General features: G+C 43.8%; 1 protein-coding gene across 2 annotated transcripts in view; it reads left to right on the forward strand.

Annotated features, from left to right (window-relative positions):
- LOC118363159 (zinc finger protein GLI2-like) overlaps positions 1-17,901 on the forward strand; it is an 88,930-nt gene that overhangs the window by 50,253 nt on the left and 20,776 nt on the right. Inside the window, exons 3-7 of one of the 2 annotated variants that reach the window (XM_052488547.1) lie at positions 1-82; positions 2,701-2,880; positions 13,847-14,048; positions 16,498-16,696; positions 17,623-17,733. The exon at positions 1-82 is cut by the window's left edge and continues 118 nt beyond it. In XM_052488547.1, coding sequence (XP_052344507.1) covers positions 1-82; positions 2,701-2,880; positions 13,847-14,048; positions 16,498-16,696; positions 17,623-17,733 — 774 coding nt within the window. The remainder of the gene's footprint in view (positions 83-2,700; positions 2,881-13,846; positions 14,049-16,497; positions 16,697-17,622; positions 17,734-17,901) is intronic. The other variant, XM_052488548.1, reaches the window with a different exon arrangement.

A 17,901-nucleotide genomic window follows, 5' to 3' on the forward strand; every position in this document is an offset into this window, starting at 1 on the left:
ATGGAGCACTACCTCCGCTCCATTCACAGCAGCCCAACCCTGTCCATGATCTCTGCGGCCCGCGGACTCAGCCCTGCAGACTGTGAGTTCAACTGCATGTCTAGATTGTGCAACACCCAAGGTCATTCACTGCCATGAGCATCACCTTACTTTGTGGATCCCCACCGAAGGAATTGTGTCATTGGTCTATTACTGAAAGCTTGGTGGAGAAATGAAAGGATTCTAACTTCTGAGGATTACGCACTTGTTTTCAGTGTGGAGAGGGGATTTGCGGCTGTGATTGTCAGTAAACAGCATGTTTGAGTGGGCATACAGATTAAGTTCGAGCCGGTGCTACAACGTTGCGTGAATTAGTCTTACATGCGACGTATTGCTTTTTGTGAAGCTCTGACCTCCCTCTTCTCACCACGTGTTCAATATACCAAGGGGGTTATTGGAAAGCCATGGGAATTGATCAAACTAAACAGTCCCCATGGAACTCCCCCCAACTTTCCCCCTTTACCTCAGAGCGACGTGATGACAACTCTTTTTCAGAGCTGAATTACAATAACGGGTGGAGGCGAGGAGCCAGAATAGGAAATAAATCACCTTTTACAGTCTGTCAACAGTAATGTGGTCTTGCTTTTAAAGTGAAATAAGCAGTGCAGGGTTGGAGATCCCGCGGTGATAAAGCTATGGGAAAGAGGGAGAAAATGAAGGTGGCTATTTTTGGTTGAGGGAATTTCAAATAGGTGGTTCGGAGAGAGAGAGAGGGGAGAGACGGCCTTGGATTTCATTGAGAGACGGCAGACGTTTAGTTTGACGTTTGATGTTCCCACGTGACCCTTTTGGAAAACAACTGTTATATCTTCTAGGACTTTTAATAGGACTACCTTGTTTCGGGATGGATTTTGTTCTGAATTTGTTCTGAATACTACTAATGGAAATGAAATGGTTTCAGGAAATTATCTTCTTTGTCGCGGGCCAACACATAGAACAGAGGTATAAACAGGCAGAGGTTCTGCTGCTCTTTTCTTATTGTCGTTTCTGCGCTACATCACATTAGCATGACATTAGCATTGACAGGCCTCAGGATTCCTTTGGGCCCAGTCCGCTGTGTTCTATTCGTCATTCACATTCTCTTTCTATGGACTTCCTGTTCATTTGATTGAAAAAAAAAAACAGTTGGACGACGGGGACGGCTCAGCTCTGCTATGGCCTTCATCGGATCGCTTCAAAAGACGTGTTCCTCATTGTGCTGATCCAAAGTGACTCCCTCCATTTAAGTGGTTATGTGATCCAGGAGAGAGAGAGAGAGAGAAGGAGAAAATAAAGGTCTGGTTCTGCTGTATGTAGTCAGTACAAGCACACGTCTGTTCTCTTTTAGCGCAGCACGGCCTAATTGTGTCTGAAAGATCACTTCCAGTGGGAGAGGTGACACATTAGGGGGAGCGAGAGAGAGAGAGAGAGAGAGAGAGAGAGAGAGAGAGAGAGAGAGAGAGAGAGAGAGAGAGAGAGAGAGAGAGAGAGAGAGGGAGAGAGAGAGAGAGAGAGAGAGAGAGAGAGAGAGAGAGAGAGAGAGAGAGAGAGAGAGAGAGAGAGAGAGAGAGAGAGAGAGAGAGAGAGAGAGAGAGAGAGAGAGAGAGAGAGAGAGAGAGAGAGAGAGAGAGAGAGAGAGAGAGAGAGAGAGAGAGAGAGAGAGAGAGAGAGAGAGAGAGAGAGAGAGAGACAGAGAGAGAGAGAGAGAGAGAGAGAGAGAGAGAGAGAGAGAGAGAGAGAGAGCGAGAGAGAGAGAGAGAGAGAGAGAGAGAGAGAGAGAGAGAGAGAGAGAGAGAGAGAGAGAGAGAGAGAGAGAGAGAGAGAGAGAGAGAGAGAGAGAGAGAGAGAGAGAGAGAGAGAGAGGGAGAGGGAGAGGGAGAGGGAGAGGAGAGAGAGGGAGAGAGAGAGGGGAGAAAGAGGGGAGTCCTGGTCTCTTTCTCGTCTGGACCCTGACCCAAACCATAAACCGAGTAGATATTTCCTCCTAAATTCCTGGAGAAACAGATGTACTTTTGGAAGCCTCTGGGACAGAGTACTGCTATTCAACAGCAGCTATAGGCCATATCCCACTCTTATTGCCCCTGACACTTTTAAAAGGGCTTTACTGGGTGTAGTTGTTAACAGAGTAACACCGTAGGATTCAGGGTGCTCCTTCAGGGTGTGTGTGTGTGTGTGTGTGTTCGTGCACGTTATCAAAGAGAGAATCCCCAACACTACTTTGTTTCTCTCTCTCTCTCTCAATCTGTCTATCTGACTTCTTAATCTGCAGGACTACTGACACGCCTCACTGCACATCACTAACCTCCCATTCCTCTTGTCCTGCATCAATGACTGCATCCCAAATGGCACTATATTCTCTATATAGAGCCCTGGTCAAAAGTAGTGCACTATGTAGGGAATAGAGTGCCATTTGGGACGCAGGAAATGTCTCCCTAAGGAAAGTGCCATCATGTCGCCAGTCCTAACCCTAACCCTTTTCAAACGGCTCCGGCAGCATGTGGTGAGACCAAGTCGACCGACCGGGGCTGGAATCTGGAATGTCTTTCTCCCCCCCTCACTCATTCGCTCTCTCTCTCACTCTCCATCTCATTCATCCCTCACTCCCCCTAAACCTTCCTTCCTCTCCCTGCAATGTTCTTGTCTTCCCTCACTCATTCTCCTCCTTCCTCTGCCCCCATGCAGTGGCACATGAACACTTGAAAGAGCGGGGTCTGTTTGGGTTTCCCCCTCCCCCTCCTGGAGCCAGCCCTGCTGAGTACTACCACCTGATGACCAGCCATCGTAACCCCTACGGAGAGCTGCTGATGCAGGGGGGTGCGGCGGCAGCTGCACACCTGCCAGACTACATCACCCCCATGGAAGGTAAGTTAGACTGGGACCACAGAGGCCCACCCCTCTTTACCGTAAACCTGTTGTATCTACACAACAGGTTGATACTGTCTGTGTGGGAAGGGGTGGAATGCATGGGAACACAGTCCCAAAAGTGGAAACATTTTTACGAGTATTTCTGAGCTAAATTCCTGGTGATTTACAGTGGGGAGTTCTCAGACTTCACCAGTTCCCAGACTTCCACCCTTGGAAGTGTGTGGGTATGAGTTGTAACATTCATTTTAGGGGAAGGATTTTATTTGTGTCCCCTGCCCCTTCCTCTGTTGGTATCGGTGTGTACTCTAGGACTATAACATGGTGGCATTTCTATTGGAAAGTATGTCACTTTTAAAAGCAACCCTGAGATCGCAACAACCTCACCGTAGGAGAATGATGAAACCCAGATCAATGGACCTGTAGACAGCAGAACAAAAAAAAATAAAAAAGGCTTTTTATACATTTTTCATTACAAACAACTTCAAAGGGCTGACCAGAAGCCCTCAGGTACTGTAACCACAGTATAGCTTCAGTAAGTATTTTCCCTCTCTCAAGTCTGTGCCAGGACATTCCATAAACAACAGACCTGATTGTACCGAGATGCCATTTTACTGGAGGATGGGGACAGGGGGGAGGAGGGGGGTGAGGCAGAGGGCGCCTGGACCAGAAGTCTGTTTAATGTAATGAACACCCACTTTCATCCTCAACTACCTCTGTCACCTTAAAAGGGTAGTGGTGTCTAAGGGGGAGACGGACTATTATACACAGGGATAGTGTTACCGTGCAGTGGCGTTACCCATTAGGCTATGGTGTGGTGTGAGGGAACACGACATCAAAGACCACCCATGATACAGAAGCTTGGGTATCAGGCGAGTTGACTGTGTTCGTCGTAACAGATGGGTTCAGATTAGGACAGCCACAGATATTCACTTGCCTTTTACTGCGTTGCTGCGTGACATTTACAGGAATCCCGGCAGACGTTAAGGCAATGGGAGATACAGCCGGCCCTTATCCGTCACCGTATGAGGCTCGCGGCTACCGGTCTTCCTACAGCAGCTGCTGCCACTACTGCTTCCTCTGCCGATAAAACACACAACTCGCCCCACCGATGTCGCCTCAAGCAGCTCACACTTCGCTCCAAACACTCCCGAGAAAGAGAGACCGGGCCCCTCTGCCCCGGGTGAAGGGTAGGGTTTGATTTGACACACGGACAGTGAGTTTTGCTACCCGTCCTGTACAAGTTCAATTATTGCTCTGACGCTAGTCGGTCTACCTGGGTCGCACAGTGAGAGTGTAAACATTGTCCTCCAGTCTCTTAGTTGTACAGTATCCGGCAGGCTCGGGGTTCTGAATGAGCTGTTGTGTTGCATTGTGTCTGGGCCAAGCTTCTGCTTGCTCAGGCTAGCCAGGGGCAGGCAGCCAAAGGCCTCAGCCTGCTGTGCGTATAAAAACTGTCATAACAACTCCCAAACAGTGAAATACACTGTGCAGGCCTCTCTGTATCCCAGCTCCCAAGACAAAGGCGGGGTACTGAATGATGCGGTTGGCTTGTTGGGAGTGTAATATCTATGCTACACAGAGAAACAATGGACCTTAACTACCAAAAAAGTTGAAGCAAGACCACAGCCACTTTGGCTCATACAGCTTCTCCACCACTGAAATCATAGTCCTCCTCACAGTGAAGTTAAACCCAGCACAAATAGATACATCCCTCTGTCTCTCATAGTGAAGTTAAACCAGATAGATACATCCCTCTGTCTCTCATAGTGAAGTTAAACCCAGCACAAATAGATACATCCCTCTGTCTCTCACAGTGAAGTTAAACCAGATAGATACATCCCTCTGTCTCTCATAGTGAAGTTAAACCAGATAGATACATCCCTCTGTCTCTCATAGTGAAGTTAAGCCCAGCACAGATAGATACATCCCTCTGTCTCATAGTGAAGTTAAACCCAGCACAAATAGATACATCCCTCTGTCTCTCATAGTGAAGTTAAACCCAGCACAAATAGATACATCCCTCTGTCTCTCATAGGGAAGTTAAACCCAGCACAGATAGATACATCCCTCTGTCTCGCATAGTGAAGTTAAACCCAGCACAGATAGATACATCCCTCTGTCTCTCATAGGGAAGTTAAACCCAGCACAAATAGATACATCCCTCTGTCTCTCATAGTGAAGTTAAACCAGATAGATACATCCCTCTGTCTCTCATAGGGAAGTTAAACCCAGCACATATAGATACATCCCTCTGTCTCTCATAGTGAAGTTAAACCCAGCACAGATAGATACATCCCTCTGTCTCTCATAGGGAAGTTAAACCCAGCACAAATAGATACATCCCTCTGTCTCTCATAGTGAAGTTAAACCAGATAGATACATCCCTCTGTCTCTCATAGGGAAGTTAAACCCAGCACAGATAGATACATCCCTCTGTCTCTCATAGTGAAGTTAAACCCAGCACAAATAGATACATCCCTCTGTCTCTCATAGGGAAGTTAAACCCAGCACAAATAGATACATCCCTCTGTCTCTCATAGGGAAGTTAAACCCAGCACAGATAGATACATCCCTCTGTCTCTCATGGGGAAGTTAAACCCAGCACAGATAGATACATCCCTCTGTCTCTCATAGGGAAGTTAAGCCCAGCACAAATAGATACATCCCTCTGTCTCTCATAGGGAAGTTAAACCCAGCACAGATAGATACATCCCTCTGTCTCTCATAGGGAAGTTAAACCCAGCACAAATAGATACATCCCTCTGTCTCTCATAGGGAAGTTAAACCCAGCACAGATAGATACATCCCTCTGTCTCACATAGGGAAGTTAAGCCCAGCACAAATAGATACATCACTCTGTCTCTCATAGGGAAGTTAAACCCAGCACAAATAGATACATCCCTCTGTCTCTCATAGGGAAGTTAAACCAAGCACAGATAGATACATCCCTCTGTCTCTCATAGGGAAGTTAAACCCAGCACAGATAGATACATCCCTCTGTCTCTCATAGTGACATTAAACCAGATAGATACACCCCTCTGTCTCTCATAGTGAAGTTAAACCAGATAGATACACCCCTCTGTCTCTCATAGTGAAGTTAAACCAGATAGATACACCCCTCTGTCTCTCATAGTGAAGTTAAACCAGATAGATACACCCCTCTGTCTCTCATAGTGAAGTTAAACCAGATAGACACATCCCTCTGTCTCTCATAGTGAAGTTAAACCAGACAGATAACCCCCCTGTCTCTCATAGTGAAGTTAAACCCAGCACAGACAGATAGATCCCTCGATCTCTCATAGTGAAGTTAAACCCAGCACAGATAGTTACATCCCTCTGTCTCTCATAGTGAAGTTAAACCAGATAGATACATCCCCCTGTCTCTCATAGTAAAGTTAAACCCAGCACAGATAGATACATCCCTCTGTCTCTCATAGGGAAGTTAAACCAGATAGATACATCCCTCTGTCTCTCATAGTGAAGTTAAACCCAGCACAGATAGATACATCCCTCTGTCTCTCATAGTGAAGTTAAACCAGATGGATACATCCCTCTGTCTCTCATAGTGAAGTTAAACCAGATAGATACATCCCTCTGTCTCTCATAGTGAAGTTAAACCAGATAGATACATCCCTCTGTCTCTCATAGTGAAGTTAAACCAGATAGATACATCCCTCTGTCTCTCATAGTGAAGTTAAACCAGATGGATACATCCCTCTGTCTCTCATAGTGAAGTTAAACCAGATAGATACATCCCTCTGTCTCTCATAGTGAAGTTAAACCAGATAGATACATCCCTCTGTCTCTCATAGTGAAGTTAAACCAGATAGATACATCCCTCTGTCTCTCATAGTGAAGTTAAACCAGATAGACACATCCCTCTGTCTCTCATAGTGAAGTTAAACCAGATAGATACATCCCCCTGTCTCTCATAGTAAAGTTAAACCCAGCACAGATAGATACATCCCTCTGTCTCTCATAGTGAAGTTAAACCAGATAGATACATCCCTCTGTCTCTCATAGTGAAGTTAAACCCAGCACAGATAGATACATCCCTCTGTCTCTCATAGTGAAGTTAAACCAGATGGATACATCCCTCTGTCTCTCATAGTGAAGTTAAACCAGATAGACACATCCCTCTGTCTCTCACAGTGAAGTTAAACCAGATGGATACATCCCTCTGTCTCTCATAGTGAAGTTAAACCAGATAGATACATCCCTCTGTCTCTCATAGTGAAGTTAAACCAGATAGATACATCCCTCTGTCTCTCATAGTGAAGTTAAACCAGATAGATACATCCCTCTGTCTCTCATAGTGAAGTTAAACCAGATAGACACATCCCTCTGTCTCTCATAGTGAAGTTAAACCAGATAGACACATCCCTCTGTCTCTCATAGTGAAGTTAAACCAGGTATACACATCCCTCTGTCTCTCATAGTGACGTTAAACCAGATAGATACATCCCTCTGTCTCTCATAGTGAAGTTAAACCAGATAGACACATCCCTCTGTCTCTCATAGTGATGTTAAACCAGATAGATACATCCCTCTGTCTCTCATAGTGAAGTTAAACCAGATAGACACATCCCTCTGTCTCTCATAGTGAAGTTAAACCAGATAGACACATCCCTCTGTCTCTCATAGTGAAGTTAAACCAGATAGACACATCCCTCTGTCTCTCATCGTGAAGTTAAACCAGATAGACACATCCCTCTGTCTCTCATAGTGAAGTTAAACCAGATAGACACATCCCTCTGTCTCTCATAGTGAACTCAGCCCAGGAAGCCTGGCCAGAGCAGCCTGTGAATGTGATAGCCAGCCTTACCTAGTGACATGGCCACTCAGGACTCAAGGCCAGCCCAGCCTCCGGAGGAGGAGGAGGGGTCCACTCCACACACACAACCTAGCAGTTGGTCGTCCACACACACAGCCTAGCAGTCGGTCGGTTGCTGCCTGGTGCCTGGCTTGCTGACATAAATCACCGGGGGAAAAAGGAGGCGAGGCGCTGCGAGAGGAGGGGGGACGAGGAGAGGTGAGGTGAGCGCCAGCCCCGGCTTTCCATTACCTCATTTATCAGGGGAAGTGGCACATTAATAAACACATCTCCCCCGAGGTGAGCCGCTAACACAGATAAATAAGGCTGCCATTTCTGAATGGCTTGTCCCAGTCACTGAAACTATAGAGCCATTAATGCAATGTAAATACTAAGGGCTAAATTCACCTCAGCTTTTCTTTTAGGATGAACCTGAGTTAGTAACTAGTTAACTGCCACTAAGTTACAACACGTATTCTCCCAACGCGAAGCCCCTCCCCCGATCGTGTGCCCAATGTCTTTAACAGCTCATGTAAGAAATGTATTTATATTAAGTCTCACAGCAGAAATATCCCCTGAGAGACAGTGGTGGAGTCCCTTTCAGGGCTGGGGTCAATTTGAATTTAAAAGTGATTTTAATCAAAAAAATCTAAATGGAATACTTTTTAAATAAATAGGTTCTACTCATCAGTTTATTCAGAAGTCATTGAAAATAGATGCTTATTTCAATTATTGTTGCTATTTAAGTTTGCTTCCTGAATTGACCCCAGCCCTGGTCAATATGTCCCAGGACATTTCGGAAAGTCCCAAAGCACTAAAACTGAGCACATGTGTGTTACTTATGGGACTGTATTGGAGAGAGAACATTTTGAAATGACAGTTAGCCATTAGCTTCTGCTAAGAATAATGGCTCAGGAAGCAAGAATGCTATTCTCTGTGGTGGTAGCCTGAGTTTAATCAGCCGAGGCACTGTTTGTGTAGAGCTGCTGGTGCAGTGCCTGGTGTTGGCACCACATGTTATTGAGCCATTATGGACGTCCAGTCGCAGTGTCTTTGGTTATTACCCCACAGGTCCTAATGGCACTGTTGCTCTGGACTGGCTCCACTAACACCACTGCTAATGTCTAGCACCTGTTGAGCCCTGAACAACTGGCTGACTGGCTCTCCTGCTGACATCACTGGCTCCCCTAGAGCAACGGACTCCAGAAACACACCGGTTACATATCATAGGAAATTAGAGGATAACCAGCTTTATGAATTCCATCTGTGATTTGGTGTTTTTTTATTTTTTATTTTACAAAATGCCATTACCCATACAGTTTAAGGCTTTAATTCTTTAAAAAAATGTTTAAACAGCTGGTTACAGTAAATGCTGTACCTGGCTGGTAGTAGATTATACATAGTGGCACTTTTTCATGAAGTAATTATTGGATAGTTATTACGTAATTATCATCCTACATTGTCATCCTACATTTTTCAAAGTAAGACCAGGTAGCTCAGGGACTTTCAAAAATAAACTCTGACAAAATGTACATTATAAACCATGGACAAACGAGCGATCAAAAACACTTTGCATACATTTCAGTTGAAATCAATTCTCTAAATTGGCCTCATTTACCAAAGTGAAGTACAGAATTTTTTCGATCGCAGTGAGATTTTTATCTGTTTAATTAAAGTACATTATTTAGGCTTAGATTTATTATCCTTTACACTGAATCTTAATGAGGTCACCGTGGCCTATGTGTGCATCCCAAATAGCGCCCTATTTCCCTACATAAGGTTCTGGTCAAAAGTGGTGCACTATGTAGGGAATAGGTTGCCATTTGGGATGCATCCATTTTGAAAGACAACATAGCTAAGATCTTTTCAAACAGAATAGAAGCCGTTTGTTTTGCGCATTTTGCTTTATTTTAATTGTAGATCGTGCACATTGAAAATGTGTGTCACTAGGGCACATTAAAGAAAGTTGTTTGAGGATTGTTGTTTTAGTTTTTTTATTTTAATCTTTCATCTCCATCCCCGTATCCCTCCTCTGCTTTACTTCCTTCCCCTGCTATAATTCCAGCGCCGGATAAGAGATGAGTTTATTTTACTGCAACAATATCTTCTGCCAGGCTCGGTTTCCATCACCTCAGACAAATTGTTTACTGTATTAGCTGGGAATCAATCTTGAGCACTTATTGATAGTGCTGCTCTATTTCCAGGGGGGTTGGGTGTCGGAGGGAGGCTGCGTTAGCATCCATCACCCAGTCCCAGGCTGAGCTAGAGGCTAGGCTGCGCTGGAGCGCTCCTCTAGGTCTGTCTCTCGCTCTGGGGCTCCAGAAATAGCACAGAGTTGGGCAGGGTATGATGGGATGGGGAAATGACACAATGATAGTGAGAAAGAAAGATTGACTTGATATAATTATTTTTGCCTGTATGAAATAAACACAAATATTTGAAAACATTCTTAATATCTCACAGTGGTAAAGTGGGTGCCCTCACTTAAGGAGAGAGAGAGAGAGAGAGAGACACTGGGTTTTTGACTTGGCTTGGAGTGAGTGATAGTGGGGCTAGGAGTAGGGGCACAAAAGTTTGGACACACCTACTCATTCAAGGGTTTTTCTTTATATTTACTATTTTATACATTGTGGATTTATTGTGAAGACATCAAAACTATGAAATAACACATAAGATATCATGTAGTAACCAAAAAAGTGTTAAACAAATAAAAATATATTTGAGATTCTTCAAAGTAGCCACCCTTTGCCTTGATGACAGCTTTGCACACTCTTGGCATTCTCTCAACCAGCTTCATGAGGTAGTCACCTGGAATGCATTTCAATTAACAGGTGTGTCTTGTTAAAAGTTAATTTGTGGAATTTCTTTTCTTGTTAATGCGCTTAAGCCAATCAGTTGTGTTGTGACATAGTAGGGGGGTATACAGCCCTATTTGGTAAAATACCAAGTCCATATTATGGAAAGAACAGCTCAAATAAGCAGAGAAACGACAGTCCATCATAACTTTAAGACATAAAGGCCAGTCAATAGGGAACATTTCAAGAACTTTGAAAGGTTCTTCAAGTGCAGTCGCAAAAACCATCAAGCGCTATGATGAAACTGGCTCTCATGAGGACCACCACAGGAAAGGAAGACCCAGAGTTATCTCTGCTGCAGAGGATAAGTTCATTAGAGTTACCAGCCTCAGAAATTGCAGCCCAAATAAATGCTTCACAGAGTTCAAGTAACAAACACATCTCAACATCAACTGTTCAGAGGAAACTGCGTGAATCAGGCCTTCATGGTCGATTTGCTGCAAAGAAACCACTTCTAAAGGACACCAATAAGAAGAGACTTGCTTGAGCCAAGAAACACGAGCAATGGACATTAGACCGGTGGAAATCTGTCCTTTGGTCTGATGATTCCAAATGTGAGATTTTTGTTTATAACTGCTGTGTCTTTGTGAGATGCAGAGTAGGTGAACGGATGATCTCCGCATGTGTGGTTCCCACCGTGAAGCGTGGGGGTGCTTTGCTGGTGACACTGTTGTGATTTATTTAGAATTCAAGGCACACTTAAGCAGCATGGCTACCACAGAATTCTGCAGCGATACGCTTCATCTGGTTGGGGCTTAGTGGGATTATCATTTGTTTTTCAACAGGACAATGACCCAACACACCTCCAGGCTGTGTAAGGGCTATTTGACCAAGAAGGGTAGTGATGGAGTGCTGCATCAGATGACCTGGCCTCCACAATCACCCAACCTCAGCCCAGTTGAGATGGTTTGGGATGAGTTGGACCATAGAGTGAAGGAAAAGCAGTCAACAGGTGCTCAGCATATGTGGAAACTCCTTCAATACTGTTGGAAAAGCATTCCAGGTGAAGCTGGTTGAGATAATGCCAAGAGTGTGCAAAGCTGTCATCAAGGCAAAGGGTGACTACTCTGAAGATTTCAGTGCTAGAGGCGTCAGTACAGACCTGGGTTCGATCTCAGGCTGTGTCTCGACCGCGAGACCCTTAAGGCCTAGCCCCTAGGCCTATATATTTTGATCAAGTTTGTATCACAATTAAAGTGGCCAAATAACTTCATAAAATAAAGCACATGAATCCGCTTTACAACGGGTGTAGAGCCTAACTGGCATAGTTTCAATCAAATGTATTTTGCTGAGTTTTTTGGTTACTACATGATTCCATGTGTTATTTCATAGTTTTGATGTCTTCACTATCATTCTACAATGTAGAAAATAGTAAAAATAAAGAAAAACCCTTGAATGAGTTGATGTGTCCAAACTTTTGACTGGTATGGCAGGTGGTTAGTGGTTAGAGCATTGGACCAGTAACCGAAAGGTCGCTAGAAAAAAAAATCTGTCGTTCTGCTGCTGAACAAGGCAGTTAACCCACTGTTCCTAGGCTGTCATTATAAATAAGAATTTGTTCTTAACTGACTTGCCTAGTTAAATAAAGGTAAAATAAAAAACAATAATACTGTTATCTAATGCATGTGTTACAGGTCCCAGTTTTGGGACTGGTTCAGCAGACAAAAGTTCCTGTAACACAGGATAAATGATGAAACAGGAGAACGTGGCTTCTCATTCAAAGGTTCTCTCAATTATCAACATTCTCTCAAGTGCAAATCCTATTTCTGTCTTTTCATTTATTTACATTTTTTTTTGTTTTCTTTCAAGTGTATTTATTTGTCGCATAAATCCCTGACATATTTCATAAACATGTCAAAAATACATCAATTCACGCATCAAAAATATTCAATTCCAATCCAATTCACATCCTAAAATTCCTTACGTTTATACCCCAAACACATTTACTCTTAACTGTAATTCACCTGTCTAGGTTATAAATATGTAGTTGACTGTTGCCCACTATAGCCCTATAGGAGACTCTAAAACACAAAAGCCTTTAAAGACTGTGTAATGGTTTTCTTCATCTGAACGAGAGGCGGACCAAAGTGGTTGTTTTGATTCATGCTTTAATAAATCACTTCACATGAACAAACTAACAAAAAACAAGAAATGTGAAAACTCAAAACAGTCCTATCTGGTGCAAAGACAGAGACAGGAACAATCACCCACAAACACACAGTGAAACCCAGGCCACCTAAGTATGATTCTCAATCAGAGACAACTAATGACACCTGCCTCTGATTGAGAACCATACTAGGCCGAAACATAGAAATTCCCAAAACCTAGAAAAACAAACATAGACTGCCCACCGAACTCACGCCCTGACCATACTAACTAAATACAAAACACAGGAAATAAAGGTCAGAACGTGACAGACTGGTATTATCCGGAATCAAGGTAAGACCCAGATGCAGACATGTCGAATTGACAATGGTTTAATGTTCCAACAGGGGCAGGCAATAGACAGGTCAAGACAGGCAGGGGTACCGGACAGACGACAGGCTCAGAGTCAGGGTAGGCAGAGGTCAACAATCCAGAAGTGGGGCAAAGGTATAGGTTGGCAGGTGGGCTCAGAGTCAGGACAGACAAGGGTCAAAACCAGGAGGGCGAGAAAACGAGAGTCTGGGAAAAGCAGGAGCTGAGAACAAAAACGCTGGCTGACTTGATAAACAAGACGAACTGGCAACGAACAAATAGAGAACACAGAACACAGAAGATGTGTGTCATGTGACACCTGGAGGGGGGTGGACAGGTGAAACAGATCATGGTGTGACAGGTATAACTCATTAGAAGTCACTTTATACCCATGCTCAAAACACATTCACCCAGTGTAAGAAGGGCTAATAGAAAGACAAGACTATTGCAACTGACATTAATGCTAATTTCCGAAAAATTACTGAACAAGCTAGCATAGCGCTAACCGAAGCTAGCAACCAACTGACCGGAGCTAGCTCTAAGCGAGCGGTAGTATCAACCCATCGCAATGGCGAAACCTTGGAGGACTGACAATTCAGTAAAAGCATTCTTCCCCAATACAAAGAAACAATACATAAACACAAATGTGACCATACATTTTGTCTGCGTCACACATGTACTGTATGTATTCAGTATATGCAAACTACGACAATAAGTCTCTGCATACTTGAATCAGATGCAGCTATGCCAGGAGGAGAAGCCCAGAGGAGAAGTTCAGAGGTTGTCAGACTAACGGTCTTGTATGTGTCTGGTGTCTGTGTGTTTTTCTTTTCCACAGCGTCACGGTTCCCCAGTCCCAGACTGACCCCCAGGCTGAACAGAAAGCGAGCCCTGTCCATCTCGCCTCTCTCAGACGCCAGCATTGACCTGCAGACCATGATCCGTACCTCGCCCAACTCTCTGGTGGCCTACATCAACAACTCACGCTCCAGCTCTGCAGCTAGCAGCTCCTACGGACACCTCTCTGTTGGAGGCATCAGGTACCCTAGCCAGTAACTAGTCAATATGTAGTAACGAATGATTGTTAAAAACTATTGACTTAAGATGCTTGGATAGGGTTAACTGATATACTGGTCAAGTGAATATAAACTCCATTTAAGTCTAATAAAGTAATACATCCCTCGGGAGTGGCGCAGTGGTCTAAGGCACTGCATTGCTAGAGGCGTCACTAGACCTGGGTTCGATCTCAGGCTGTGTCCCGAACGGGAGACCCATAAGGCCTAGCCCCTAGTCCTATATATTTTGATCAAGTTTGTATCACAACTAAAGTGGCCAAATAACTTCATAAAAGGAAGCACATTAATCCGCTTTACAAGGGGCGTGGAGCCTAACTGGTATAGTTTCAAATTTGGGGAAGATCATTTTCACCATAAAAATGCACCTTTATGATAAAAGCATTACATGCATAATCACATTTGTGGTCCCTTTTGAGAATGGCGTTTTCCTGCTAGTGGAACATTCACGCTTATTGCTGTTCATTAGGCCTACTTATTACTCGTTAGGCTGACGAAAAGTAAACGTGGACAGTTCTTCCAATATCTTCAATATGCGCCTCGGAATTGGATAAGGACGTGCGCAGTTGTGTCCCCGATTTGTCTGTCTTCACTTGTAGCCTGTGAGAAAGACCTGATCACTTGACAGAGAGCAATGTGAGTGAGAGGTGCTTCAGCACACAGCCGGGAGAAGGGAATTATAATTATTATATTCAGCCCAACGGCACAACGGCCACTTTGGGCGCAAAAGGAATGGATTTGTTAGGGCACATTGCGGCCACACAAAGGATATGCAGCCGGGAACTTAAGGCATTATCAAGTTATTGTCAAATTGTGAATGAGAGACTGATGAAGTGTGTATATCCTGCGTAAAAAAACAAAGCAGAGTTCATGCCTTTCATGCAACTTTTTTCAAATCATCAATAGAGTTGTTTAATTGCTATATTGTAATTACTTTGCCACCATGGCCTATTCATTGCCTTACCTCTCTTATCCTACCTCATTTAAATACGCTGTATATAGATTTTTCTACTGTATTATTGATTGTATGTTTGTTTATTCCATGTGTAACTCTGCGTTGTTTTATGTGTCGAACTGCTTTGCTTTATCTTGGCCAGGTCGCAGTTGCAAATGAGAACTTGTTCTCAACTAGCCTACCTGGTTAAATAAAGGTTAAATAAATAAATGAATAAAAGAGTTGCGTCATGCAGCCTTAGATTGTATTAAAAATCGAAACAAACACATTTGTATCACAACTAAAGTTACATTAATAACTCTAATTTAAGCATATAGGAGTACCTGTTTCTTTGTTAATGTCACGATCGTTGGAAGAATAAATGGACCAAGGCGCAGCGTACATAGAGTTCCACATGTTTAATAAATATGAAACTCACCAAAACAATACAGACGAAAACTAAAAGTGACTTTCTGGGCTGCTCATAGGGAGCTACACAAAAAAAACAAGATCCCACACACAACAGGTGGGAAAGGCTGCCTAAATATGATCCCTAATCAGAGACAACGATAGACTCTGATTGGGAACCATACCAGGCCAACAAAGAAATAGAAAACATAGACTACCCACCCTAGTCACACCCTGACCTAACCAAAATAGAGAATAAAAAGGATCTCTAAGGTCAGGGCGTGACAGTTGTTCACTCAACACAGAATAGCCACATGTGCGCACTCCCTCAAATCGTTTGGAGACAATATCCTCTCTATTTTATTCAGCTATGTTCAATTGTATTCTTCATAATATACAATAATATAAAATAATGTCATGGAATTCTAAGCAAATCTTGTCTGCTAAATGAACTAGTGTAGCCCACAGCCATATGGTATAGCCAGATCAGGGCCGAACATAAGAACAACTCAGATTATACTATTCTATTCTACTTTTTCTTCATATCAAGTTTCTTTCGACCTGTCTAAAATAAAACATGGATTTATTGTGATAGTGTAAGCTACATTTTGTGGATTTAACGGACATTTTTTAAATCTAGATGTTCCAGAGGTCTGCATCAGTGGCTTGTAGACTATGTGTGGAAGCCAGGAGATGCTAAATGTGTTTATGGTAATTCATGTTCAGTTACCGTGAGACGGACAGTTATTGGCTTGAAAATCACCGGCTGACAGAACTTCATGGCTGCCACAGCCTTATACATGACTAACATTGAGTTCAGGTGAAAAGTTGTGACTTACATTTGAGTCATTTAGCAGACTCTTGACTTACAGGAGCAATTAGGGTTATGTGCTTTACTCAAAGGCACATCTATATATTTTTCACCTGGCCAACTCACAGATTAGAACCAGTGACCTTTCAGTTACTGACCCAACACACTTAACCTCTAGGCTACCTGGGTTGCAAGTGGAATTTTGTGTCACAGTTGGAGATAAGAGACACATCTCTCATGTGCGTTAATGTCTTGTGTTCCAGTCCGTCCTTTACCTTCCCCCATCACATCAACCCCATGGCCTACCAGCAGCTCCTGTCCCAGCAGAGAGGCCTGAGTGTGTTCGGCCACACCCCTCCTCTCATCCAGCCCCCACCCATCTTCTCCAGTCGCCAGTCTGCCCTGGGTCTCTCCTCTCTGGCCCCCGCCTCACACAACCACAACAATGGCTCACAGTCAAAGGTGAGACTGCTCTTCTTCTTTGGTAACGGTGGTATGCAAACCAGCTTTGATGTGCGAAGACTTTTCGCCTTGAGTTTGTTCATCTTCTTCCTGAACTGTGCCTACATTGTCTGGGACGAGGTAGATCTTCTCATTATCCATAACCGCCAAATGTGAGCCTTGCCCTGTGGCCTTCTGGAAGTTCTGGTAGTGTGTGGGATGCTCAAATCAAACCAGCATGACATCTATAGCCGTACAATTCTGTCTGTTTGTTTGCATTGTCAGTAAACTTGTTTTAAGATGATTTAAAACATAAATACTGCTGTCTCCTTCCCTCATCCCATTGTATACATCCACTGTGGTTTGTGGTTCTCTCTGTGGTTCTTATCATACCATTCACTGAAATGCCCCTTTGTAAGGTAAACTCCATATCCATGAATAAGGGGATTGGGGATGTTAAACCCTCATTGTCCAAACACACACGATCCCAACCCCACGGTTCTGTTACAGACCACAGTAAACACAAGAGGGATACAAAATCTTCCTCTGATTAGGAACACTTTGCTGTGGTTTAGTGCAATCCCAGAATCACAGTCTAGCATGACTATTAAAGCCAACGGACAAATACTGCCTGTTTCAGCTTATTGTGAAGCATTAACTGTGTAGGTGGTGGGGTGTGCCTACTCTCGTCTCCAACGTTTCTCCAGGAGTCACCTGAGGTTTACACTGAAGCCCCAGGCAGTGGGCTCACTCTGTAGATGGATGGGATGTTTTCATACTGTACTCCACCCTCTCATCACAAAGACACTCGAAATTGTTTCGTCTCTGTGGTGGCTCACCTCTGATGTATGAATGTCTATTTGACCCGAGTCCTGTATTAACCCCTATCTTTTCTTCTATTTTATTCTCTCCCCTCCTCTCCTATTCTCTCCGCTCCTCCACTCCAGAACACATGTGGGGACTCGGCAGTGAGCAGTACAGTCAATCCCATGATCACCAAGAGGTCAAAGGTGAAGACAGAGGTGGAGTATCCGAGGCCGCGGTCCCCATGCTCTCCAGTAAGAATGGGATTAGGATCTACTACTTTATAAAACAGTTGTCATGATGAACCTTGTTGCCCTGTACAGGAAGTGAGACGTACGGGTTGATAGGATCTAAAGAGAATGATGTGTTGAGGGTAGAGGTCGACCGATTCATCTCAATGGCCGATTAATTAGAGCCGATTT

Source organism: Oncorhynchus keta, chromosome 30 (assembly GCF_023373465.1).
Source record: "Oncorhynchus keta strain PuntledgeMale-10-30-2019 chromosome 30, Oket_V2, whole genome shotgun sequence".
Taxonomy (NCBI): Eukaryota; Metazoa; Chordata; class Actinopteri; order Salmoniformes; family Salmonidae; genus Oncorhynchus; species Oncorhynchus keta.